Genomic DNA, 12,238 nt, shown 5'->3' with positions numbered 1-12,238 from the left:
AGTTATGAACTGCCTCATAACTGTGGGTGCTGGGGACTGAATCTGAAGAGCAGTCAGTGCTCTTAGCCTCTGAGCCATCTCTCCAGCCCCCAAATTTACAACTCCTTAACAATCACAAATGGACTTTGGACCTATCTCACTTGTATTTGGCACTACAATTTCAACATTGCAAATTAATGAAAACAAAATTTTGAGAAATGTAGAAAACAAGAAATCTCTTAGATCTGTATAATTAACAAATGTTTAAGTGTGTGTATACTTTTTAGTTCAAAATATTACCTATCAATGCTATTTGTAACAATAATATAAAGAACAATAATGAAAAAAAATCTCTGCCTTATGTCAAGGTAGAGCTGTTATTTCAATTAATCTTTACCATCAGCTTTGTAGCAAAGGGATAAAGTAATTTATAGTTCAAAATTTTCCCTTTTCACTTTAATTGGAGAAAAACTGACAGAAAAGCAATCAGAGTAAACAGTGTATGTTTCTTTCTCTCACCCCCTCTGCTCCCCTGTGGCCCTCCTTCCCCAAATAGTTTCAATATAGAATTCAGGCTAGCCTTAAATTTGTACTCCTGCTTCATCCTCCCAAATGTTACAAATACCCGAATCTATTTTTATTTATCATTTTAAAAGCTTGATTTTACCCCATATACAAGCAGGGTCCACAGTGAAACAGTGGACAATAAACTCTTGATTGTAAAAAGGCTTGGAGGTCAGAGGACATGGCATTTACCCTGTTTCCTCCATTCAAATCCCAAGAATTGAACTCTAGTTCTCAGATATGTCAACAAGTTCCTTATACCGACTGGCTGTCCACAGGGCATTATGTTTTTTACTTGAAAATAGAATTTTTCCATATATTCTGATATAGCTTCCCCACCCCCAACTCCTCCCAGATACTTCCTACTTCTCCATTCATCTAAATCCACACCTTTCTCCCTCTTTAGGCTACAAATAGGCATCTAAAATACTAATAATAAGATAAAATAAAAACAAACACAACAAGACAAAATAAGGAAAAAGAAGAGAAAGAGCCAAAACAAACAAATAACCCTCAAGAAACACATATAGGAACTCACAAACACAAACACATAAAAACACAAATCTGGAAACTATAATGCATATGCAAAAATCTTATAAAATGTAAAAAAAAAAAAAGCCCTGAAATAACATCATGAAACAAAGAACCTCCAAAAATATGACTGAGTTCATTTTGTGTAGGATACTTATTTATTTTTAAAGTTCAGACTCTAAAATGGGGTGTGGCAGTACAATGCCTATAATCCTAACACTCAGAAGGGTGAGGCAGATAGACCAGAGTTGTTGACAAGCTACATAGTAAAAAACTGCTTTAAGGGGCTGGAGAGATGGCTCAGTGGTTAAGAGCACTGACTGTTCTTCCAGAGGACCCGGGTTCAATTCCCAGCATCCACATGGTACCTAACAACTGTCTGTAACTCCAAGATCTCACACATACATGCAGACAAAACACCAATGCAAGTAAAATGAAAATATTAAAAAAACTGCTTTAAAATAACAGAAAAATATTATCTTTATTTTTCAAATATGCCACAACGTTACTCATTTATTTTCACACAACGCCCTCCTGCAAAACCCTCATGAGCTTGAGGGTGGAATTTACATTTCCCCTATATAGGTGCTTTCTATTAAAGTCATGATAACCATTTATCCTGTATTTGTACAAAACTTCTTATAACCTATAAAGGTTAAATTATCAGACTGTTGTCAACAAAGCTGGCTAACAACTACCTCACTAGAAGTCTCTCTCTATTCATTTAGGAAGCCAAATCCTTGCACATGTCAAGTGGAGGAAAATTAAGTCTTGAGAGCATCTCTAGCTATTATTGGGTATGCAATAAAAACATTAATACAGACTTACCTAATATCTGCATAGGGTTTGCTTGGTCAAAGGTAAGAGCTTCTTTTTTGGGGAAATAAATATTCACCGTTTTAGATGCAGCTGATCGGTAGGCACTACTTCCTATTTAGAGAAGATCATGAAAATCATAACACATACTCAAAGTGAGATTTTCCTAACTGATGACTGTGTTCTCACAATTACTGAGATATGTAATTTTATTTCAAGGCATGAAAGAAATCCAGCAAGCCACCTCCAAACCATTCACAAACTTTTGGATACTGCTTATATTTATCAATGTAGTAATTTCTGGCTCATAAAATGGAAGTAAAGATTTAGAAAAGGGCCTATCATATTTCCTAATTTTGTTCTTAAAATTCTACCTAAAATATTTTAAAAAGGTTAAATAACAAGTATAAAACTTCATTCTTGTCTTAATTAACACTCTGTTAACTCTTTTCTCATGTCTTTCTTTGTTTATTTCAAATGATACAGGAGTCAGTCTCATCATTTTCTATATCTTTATAAATTATATTTGTTAATTAGATAACTCAGTTATTTAATGATTAATAAAAATGGTCCAACACAGCCAGATGTGGTGATGTACACCTTCAATCCTGGCCCCCAAGAGGCAGAGGCTGGCAAAGTTCTTTAAGTTCTAGGCTGGTCTTGTCTATATAGCAAGTTCCTGAATAGCCAGGGTTACACAGAGACCCTGGGACAAACAAACTATCACAAATTGAAATTTTGTAATATTCAGTGGAATAAAATGACGTCAAATTAAAATTTCTTCAATTAAAACTGTCTTTTGTTGTTGCATAAGTTTATGGACACTTTTAATGCCAGTACTTGGGAGGCACAGGACTATTCAGTGAGACAATGTCTTAAATTAACAAAACCAAAACAAAAATCTTTTGCAGCACCAGGGAATCAAAGTTGGAAGGCAGTATGTATTCTAGGTAATAACTCAACAAACCAGGCTAAGGCCTAAGAAGTTTCAATGAAATTTTTAAAATCCAAAAGAAAAAGAAATTTAAAGTACCTACCTGTAAATGGATCAACTCCAGCTATGGAGGTGCCCATACCTGCAGAACCCGGCATGTAACGACCAGCACCTACAACGCAGTAATACTCCTAGTGAGCAAAGTACAGATCATAAAGCCTAAGTCATTGCTTCCTGTAACACGATTAATAAAAGCCCAGAGACAGAAACTGAGGTTCAACCTGTAGGTCAGAAAAGCAAAACAGCCAGCCACTTTAATTCAGTCTGAAATGGTGATCCTGCTTCCAGGAATCTCAGAATGACACGGTGTGTGAGAGCTGTTTCCTCCCATTTTATATTCATCTCAAAGGCTGGAATTAAAGGAATGCACCACTACCAACTGGTTTTAATGGCAAACTAGTGTGGCTACTGGGATTAATGGTGTGTGTCAGCACTGCCTGGTCTGTGGGGCTGTTTTACTCTCTGAACTTCAGGTAAGCTTTATTTATCAAGATACAAATGAAATATCACTTCCTTACACTAATATCACCATCAATCATACTTCAAAATCACACACACACTCTTCTACAGAAAAATGCTTATAGCTGTGTTGCTGATTAGAAAGTGCCCACTACACTTTCACTAAAAAATAATTCTTGGGGCTGGAAAGGTGGCTCAGTGGTTAAGAGCACTGTTCTTAAAACTACTGGTAAAGAGAAAGTCATCATCTATATATTCTTCAGGTCCTTATAACATTTAAAATGTAATCATGTACTCAAAAGAATTCCTTAATAGACAACATACTGCCAAAGCATACAGCTTGGGAGTTGGCTGTCAATACATAAGGTGCAACCACTTGCATCTAGGTGATGACTTTATTCATTAGAGAAAGGAATCTCATTAAGAGAAATTTAGAGTTCCATGACACTGACCTACAGTTATAGTGAAATAATCTACGGCTGAAAAAGGGTCGTAGGTTTATATTCCCATAGAGTGCTGAGTTTGGAAGTTTGGAAGGTCACTGGATTCCATTAAAGGTCACGAATCGCCTCCAAACTGGGTATATTGTCTATGAACTCTACTTCAAGATTCAACAGCATTCAAAGAAATATATTGATGCATTCTGAAACTAATCATTAGCTTGCCTAACTCAGGTAGTAAATGAATCCTGAAAACCTCTAATGACACTTTAAGAAGCCACTAATAAAACTCAGATTAGGAAAATTGATCCTAGACAGCTGGGCAGAATGCCTCCTTCCAGGCTTAGTCAAAACATGCATGAAGAACATCCTGATTGCACAGCTCCATCTGATACCCTTTGCCATGACTTATGATAGTGTCTTGCCAATAACATTGGCCCTACACCTTGGTTAGAGGACTCCCCTATTATCTCATTTCATACATAAAAAAGAAAGCCCAGGAGTTAAATAGCTTGCCAATTTCTCACAACAAGCATGTGGTAGAACTAAGGTTGGTACTATGGTCATCTTACATTAATTAAATACTCTTATTTCTAACTACTCTGCTCTCCTTGTTGGAAGAACCACTGGAGAAAACAATGTTCTGGTTACATGTTCTTTAAAATCATGAGAAAATCTACACACTGTAGGAAAAAGGAAAAATTATAAGTTAAAGATCTATCAAAATTGAAAATACACGTAAGGGAACTATTATTGGATCATATCTCCAAAATGTAAAGCCAATATATAATACAAAATGTTATATACCAGCCGGGCGGTGGTGGCGCACGCCTTTAATCCCAGCACTCGGGAGGCAGAGGCAGGTGGATCTCTGTGAGTTCGAGGCCAGCCTGGTCTACAAGAGCTAGTTCCAGGACAGGCTCTAAAAAAAAAAAAGCTGCAGAGAAACCCTGTCTCGAAAAAACAAAAAAAAAAAAAAAAAAAAAAAAAAAAAAAAGTTATATACCAAGCTTATAGTAATGAAATGCATCCCACCTGTGAAAGGATCTGCTGTCTGCACTGTGTTGGACGGTCCTGAAGATCCTGGAACATAGCGACCACCACCTATCCATGCAGAACAACGGAAAAGCTCAAGTACATTAAAACTGATAAACAGCGCGGTATTTATTATAAAAGAACCAACGTTTGGAAAAAAAGACCAGTAGCAAAGCAACTAAAATTTCAGTGGTTCTCCAAGCAATTCCTTTCCTTTTAAAAATGTATCTGCCACTCACAAAGAAAAAATTAATTTTCTTCAATGTAGTCTCACTGGGGATATTAACCACGTTTGAGGACAGGCCCCACACCTAGTAGTAAATGGTTAATACAAAACAAACTCAATTGTACTTGCGTATTTTTGTAGACTTTTTTATCTTATGTTGCTTTGTCTGTACTTTTTTCCTGGTCTTATTGGTCTTTGGTTTGCATATTATGGTTTCCGATTTTGTGTTTTCATGGGTTTTGGTGTGTGTGTGAATTCTTGTGGGTTTTGTTTGCCTATTTGTATTCTAAAGACAGAAAGAAAGGGCATGAAGTTGTACTGAGTGGAGAGGCAGGGAGGATTTGAGTGGAGATGGGGAAAGGGCAGAATATATTCCGCGAAAAAAATTTATGTATATGTTTTATTTTTTAATACCTGCATGCATGTCTGTGCACCATGCATGTGCCTAGGGTCCTCTGATTCCTCTGATGCATCAGAGCCCCTGGAGCTGGAGTTACAAATAGCTGTGAGCTGTCACATGGGTGCAGGTACCAGAACCTGTGTGTTCTACTAGAGCAGTGAGTGCTCTTAACCACTGACCTGCCTCTCCAGCCCCTAAGTGTAGTTTCTTAACTAACGCCAGTTTGAAATGTTAGCCCCAGCACATTCATGTAGAAATAACTGAAATCAAAATAGAATTTGAGGTTTATCATTACAAGATAAAAAGGCTGGGTTATACCTCAGTAGTAAGAGTATGTATTTGCACGTGCATAAGATATTGATTAATATCTTCACTAAATCGAAACAAATACCCTCCTCCCCGACACACACACACACACACACACACACACACACACACACACACTCACTCACTCACTCACTCCAACCCTAATACTAATGTTAGTACATAAGACTTAATACAAGTCCAAACTCACCTGTAAACGGGTCTGAAAAACTGGTATTACCAAGTCCCAACATTTGACCTTTTGTATTTTCAATAATAAATTTAGCCACCTGATCCAAAAACATGGGATTCAAATTATTTTTCTGCAAGAAGTTATACGCAGCCAGCCAGGGATCCTCGCTGACATTATACGGCAATTTATATGATGGCCCACCTTCATTGACATCGATTGAAAAAACATAATCAAATTCCTATGATGAAAAAAGAAAACACAAAAGATAATTCACCTGTTCAAATATGGTAAAGATATATAAAATAATACAGATATTAGGTGTTTTTATTCTAACAGTTTATACTTTAAAACATTCTCCAAAATGCAAAAGCAAAAGGTTTCTATTTGGCAGATGAGGAGCCGAAGTGTGCATGTGCTGCAAAATTAGTGTTTCCTTAGGAGTGGGGCAGGTGGTGGCTGAGACGGGGACAGAGCATCTCTACTTATTAATTAATTCCAGATCCAAAAGAAGGTTCCCAAATGGTTGATCTCAAGGTCAAAATTTTTAGTGGTTAGGGTACCCTACTCACCAAGACATATTGGCACATAAGCACAGACCTACAGTGTCCCTCATGTATTGCCAAGTTTAACAGAGACAGGCATTAAGCATGAGATGAAAGAAACTCCTAATCCAAACTGATTGGAAACAGTTTTGTATGGGAAATTCTAAATGACAGATAATGGCTAATTTGTCATATGCAGCTTCCTCTACATGGCAAGATTTTATATAGATATATATTTGAAAGTTTAATTATATATATATTTTTTTTCTTTTTTTTTTTTGGTTTTTCGAGACAGGGTTTCTCTGCAGCTTTTTTTTTTTTTTTTTTTTTTTTTTTTTTTTTTAAGAGCCTGTCCTGGAGCTAGCTCTTGTAGACCAGGCTGGCCTCGAACTCACAGAGATCCGCCTGCCTCTGCCTCCCGAGTGCTGGGATTAAAGGCGTGCGCCACCACCGCCCGGCTCTTAATTATATATTTTAATGTATATATTAAATCTACTTTAAGACAGAAGATAATTTTTTTTACAATAATGTACTTTATAATGCCAAAATACCAAAGAAAATTTTATTAACAGAGAAAATTTCTAATTTTCTGTGTAGTTTAAAATAATAATTAGAAAGCAGAAGTAGGGCTGGAGAGATGGCTTAGAGGTTAAGAGCATTGCCTGCTCTTCCAAAGGTCCTGAGTTCAATTCCCGGCAACCACAGGTGGCTCACAACCATCTGTAATGAGGTCTGGTGCCCTCTTCTGGCCTGCAGGTATATATTGTATACAGAATAAATAAATAAATGTTAAAAAAAAAAAGAAAGCAGAAGTAGACATACTTTCCCTTCATATAACACTTTTCCAGATGTTTGCTGATTAGCACCAGATGAGCCAACAACATCACCAATTTTTATCCACCTCCCGTCACTAACACTCCACTGGTAGGCTTCAACTCTTTCTCCATCTCTGATTAGACGAGTCTGTCCTTCTCTAGTACCTTAAAACAAATATTTTAACAATCAAAGGTTGATTAGCAGAGCAAAATCCAAAACACTTAGACAAATTTTAACATTTTTTAGTGGATGCTTCTAAATTAACATTAAGACAAACAAGAAGAATATGACTTCTCTCATCAGTTATGTGTGATAGTAAAAATCCTTAAGTGTCAGTATCTGGCATTGAGAACAAATGAAACATTATCAAACATTTTCTGTTATTACTCTCAGTATTCCAAAAGGCAAGTGTGGAGGTTCTCTTCCCCCCTCACCCCTGAGTTAGTTTCTCTATTATGCCTTGGCTGTCCTGAAACTCACTCTGTAGATCAGGCCAGCCTTCAACTCACAGAGATCTGCCTGCCTCTGCCTCCCAAGTGCTGGGATTAAAGGTGTGCGCCACCATTGCCTGAACTACAATTATTCTATAATAGTTACCTGGTTCATTGAGATGTTCCCTCCCAGGAAGTTGTTCCGCATTAATGTCTCCTAAGTCACCAGTTTTGGAATCGATAGTTGCCTGAGAGAGCTCTCTCTCAAAAGCCTTGATTTCCTCAGTGCTTGCTGTCCGATCCTCTGCCTCTGTAAACACTCTAATAATACCATCACTACAAGAAAAGTAAACCAATTTAAGTCACTGACACAGTTTATTATCATTCCCTCATGTGAATAAAACAAAAATTATTTGTATTCATAAATATGAAAAGTATCAGTATGCATTGTAAAGAATGCTAACTATATAGCATACATTATCCAGCTATGTAAAGAAGTTGCTGGTAAAGAGGAGAAAATACATTTAAACACAATTTTCAATTTCAAAAAAAAAAAACAAAAAAAACAAAAAAAACAAACCTACCAGAACCTTGTATCCATTAGGCTAGTGCTCTACCACTGAGTGCTCTACCCCAGCATTTGGTTTTTCTGAGACAGGTATACATAACAAGGCCAGAGTATTTATACACAGCAAGGCCAGTCTTGAACGTATGATTTCCCACATCAGACTCTCAAGTGCTTGTATTACAGGTAAGTGTCATCACGACCAGCACAACATTCAATTCTATGCTACATATTTACTGTGAAAATTTAAAAATACAGTATTTACTTCTTAAAATTACTATTACATAGGCAACGTACACTATCAAAAAGAGCTGGTTGGACACTGTGGCATATACTTCTAATTACAGCAAGGTTTCACAGCAAGACCATGTCTTGAAAACAAAACAAAAAATTGAAAACAAGCAATCAAAACAACAAAACAAAATCAACAAAATGTGCACACTTGCGTACGCAAAACAAAAATCCAAAAACAAAGCTAGCAAGCAAACAAAAACCCCACTAAACAAAAAAGGGCCAGTTCCTATATAAAACACTCAAAGACCCAACGTAGGTTTATCATACAGCAGGTGCTCAATATGCTCAGATAAAAATAGTTCCATTTGAATGGCTAAATAGTAGGCTGCAACCTATGTTCTCAAGAACATATTCTAGTCTTATGACTATGTTTTCTCAGTTTTTTTTTGGTTTTTCGAGACAGGGTTTCCCTGTAGTTTCTAGAGCCTCTCCTGGAACTAGCTCTTGTAGACCAGGCTGGCCTCGAACTCAGAGATCCGCCTGCCTCTGCCTCCCGAGTGCTGGGATTAAAGGCGCGCACCACCGCCGCCCGGCTGTTTTCTCAGTTTTAATAAAGTGGGGAATCCTGCTGGCTAGTTTAAACTATTAATGCTATAAAATATTTCTTAACTTTCTACTAATGTCAGTTTCACTTTCTCGGTTGGCTTATTTTCCTTTGACTGTTACCAAGCTTTGTGAAATATTATGTCAACAAATGAATCCCTGCTCCAACCAATTGAAGGAGCCATTAAATCTTCTGCACAGAGCTGTCACTTTCTTCCTGCTCTCAATGTCTAGCTACAGTCTTTTCTTCTATCAATTACCCCTTCATTTCCTTTATTGTCTGCCCTACAATTTCTACTGAAATTTAACAGCAACAACATGTACCATCTTTCAAAAACAAATCCAAATGCTTTTCTACCTTTCTATTCTTCAATCTCTTACACACTTAGGCCACTGACATTAAGTAAGCTCCCTCCAAAACCTTTTCCATTTCCCTGAACTCTGATATCTGGACTCCAGTGTCCTTTTTAACCTACTTATCTTTCTATACTCAGAGTTTTCCACAGGATTCATTGCTAGTCTTCTGTCCTTCTATACTTCCTCACTCAGAGACAGTTTGGTGTACATCTTTAGGCTCGGTTCTTATACTAGAATTCCATCTGATTACTTAGGATCCACTGGCAATGTGGCAAAACAGTACTCAACAAATCTTAAGTCAAAGTATTTCCTTCTTTATGAACCAAATTAACTCTCCCACTTTTCTATTTTCATTAATGGGAATTATTATTATTTTGAGGTCAGTGTTTTATAACCACACATTCCTAGTACAATTCATGTCTAGTTTGCTTTCCTGTCCAATGTAACTTCTAGTTGAACCCAATCTGTATAACTCATAGATTCCACTTAAATCTGACAATGTCTTGCTTAAGAGCTACAATCCTTTAATCCTAAGCACCAAAATGACCTAGTTCGAATCTCAGCCCCAGGTAAACTCCATCGCACCTACCATTTGCTATCCCCCAACCTTAATCCTCCAGTATTTCCCTCATCTACACACATTCACTCCATAAATGGAAATTGTGTTATCTTGACAGAAATTCTAATTTCTTACTCAATTTTCAAAATCCAATTTAACGTTTATAGAAAGTTTTCTCATACAGAGCTCTTGTTTTTCTTCTAACTTCTTTGGAATTTGGAGTTTTCACTATACAATTTAAATACTATACCACAAAGTACCAGGTCTTGAAAAGTTCTTATTATTGTTGTTTACTCAGTAACAAAAATGTGCAAACAGCCCACCCAGTTCACCTGAAATTTCCATGGTTTACTTATGCACACTCAAGTACCAACCAACCACCTAAACACACAAAAGTTATTGACTGACTAGAATATAAATACCTCGCACCAACCACAATGTCACCATTATCTAGCACACAGCAGCACCATATAGACTGAGCTGGAAGTCGGATTGTTTGGGCACATTCACCGTGTTTCCATATTCTCAGAGATCTGTCTTCTGCTGTTGTCACAAAATCTAAAATTAATGGAAACACAAGAAAAATTTGTTTAGATAAAACTGAGCATATTTATAGATCATGTTTTTCTATGTAATAACTAATTTAAAATTAATTTTAGATTTTGTAACTTGTTACAACTTCAAAATCATACTTTTATTCATTTCATATTTTACACTCTATTCTTTGGACCAATTAATTACACAAAGTCTCTCCTCAGACACTCAAAGGTCTTTTTATAATATAGTCATCTACTCTGAATTAATATAAAGGTGGTCACAGGAATTTCTAAAGAATGGAAAGTAATAGCAAAAATTTAAATATATACCATAAGTTAATCTTACCTCTACAATTTGGAAAGACAGATATGCTATAAATATAATTTGTATGTCCATAGTATACTTCAAGACACTCGCCAGTAATCTGCCACCTTCTAATACTCGCATCGTTTGCACAGGAAAGAAATTCTGTTTCACTCAGAATTGCCAAACCTCTTACACAATCTTCATGCCCTGATTTAAAAAAGAATACAAATCAATAAAATGCACCATTTGGTTGATAACACTGTGCAGCTTATTAATACCATAAAACTTATGAGTACTGAAACCTAATTCTTCAAGTTATAGAAATTTTATTTTCTCCTGTACAAAGTGGTCTGATAATGCCATTTAGCAATACTGTTTATCCCCAGTCATAGGAAGTTATTCTATATTTTTCTATCTTCTCCAGATGATTTCTGAAACCCTCAAGATATTGTAGACCATGCTTGACCTCCAACTCAGATCTACCTGCTCTGCGTTCTGAGTGCTGGGCTTAAAGGAATGTGCCACCAGAACTTTAATTTTTAATGAATAAATGAAAAGGAAAGACAATAAAAACTCACCCAAATATTAATGGCCTACAGTAAATAAGCCAATAGTGTGACACTCCTATTAGTCAGCAGAGGCTGAAGGTGTGGTTCAGCGGGAGCATGTGCTTTAAAGTACAAGGGAGTAAGTTCAAATCCCCAAAGCTGAACGTCCATAAACAACCAAATAACCAGACAACAGATGCCTCACTGAATCAAAGAACTAGTTTAACTCCATACATACAACATACACAAAAGCAATCACCCAAATGTCCCAATTATACTGAGTTTTTAAAATTACCATTTTTCAGCTTCTAAATTTTCAAGGAAAAACAATAAACAATTGAGCAGGTGAGAAGAATATTATGTATTATAAACGCTGTTAACTGACATTACCTGAAAAAGTCCTCTCACACCTTCCAGCTTTCCACAGTTTAATAGTCTTGTCTGCTGATCCAGTTAACATCAAGCCCTGCTCTGGTAAAATCTTTACGGCCCATACTGCAGCTGTGTGACCCTGTAAGTAACAAAGGTATCAACCTGAGATGCCGCAGAATCTTCAATCTCCACTTATCATCTAAAATATCCACACAGAAACAATACCTGTAATGTCATCATGCATTTGTCATTCAGCCAGACTTTAGCAGTGGTGTCCCATGAGCCACTAAGTAATGTCCCAAATTTTCCAGACGAAAGACTACAAACTAAGGGGGAAAAGTAATTAGTTAGTATATTTTCATGTGAACGAATGTTCAACCTGGCAAGCTTCTAAAGTATTATAATTTTTAAGTAAATTTGTGAAGTGA

The 12,238-nt window shown here is 36.5% G+C and overlaps 1 protein-coding gene across 1 annotated transcript in view; it reads right to left on the bottom strand.

Moving 5' to 3' along the window:
- The window catches only part of Plaa (phospholipase A2 activating protein), a 29,722-nt gene that overhangs the window by 2,723 nt on the left and 14,761 nt on the right, over positions 1-12,238 (bottom strand). The window contains exons 3-12 of the mRNA XM_038333586.2: positions 12,036-12,136; positions 11,829-11,949; positions 10,930-11,097; positions 10,470-10,605; positions 7,896-8,065; positions 7,305-7,462; positions 5,959-6,178; positions 4,819-4,887; positions 2,928-2,996; positions 1,903-2,004 (exon numbers count right to left, since the gene is read on the bottom strand). Coding sequence (XP_038189514.1) covers positions 1,903-2,004; positions 2,928-2,996; positions 4,819-4,887; positions 5,959-6,178; positions 7,305-7,462; positions 7,896-8,065; positions 10,470-10,605; positions 10,930-11,097; positions 11,829-11,949; positions 12,036-12,136 — 1,314 coding nt within the window. The remainder of the gene's footprint in view (positions 1-1,902; positions 2,005-2,927; positions 2,997-4,818; positions 4,888-5,958; positions 6,179-7,304; positions 7,463-7,895; positions 8,066-10,469; positions 10,606-10,929; positions 11,098-11,828; positions 11,950-12,035; positions 12,137-12,238) is intronic.

This window comes from Arvicola amphibius, chromosome 6 (assembly GCF_903992535.2).
Source record: "Arvicola amphibius chromosome 6, mArvAmp1.2, whole genome shotgun sequence".
Lineage (NCBI taxonomy): Eukaryota > Metazoa > Chordata > Mammalia > Rodentia > Cricetidae > Arvicola > Arvicola amphibius.
The sequence above is the reverse complement of the archived record's forward strand: the minus strand, read 5'-3'. Positions and strand labels throughout refer to the sequence as shown.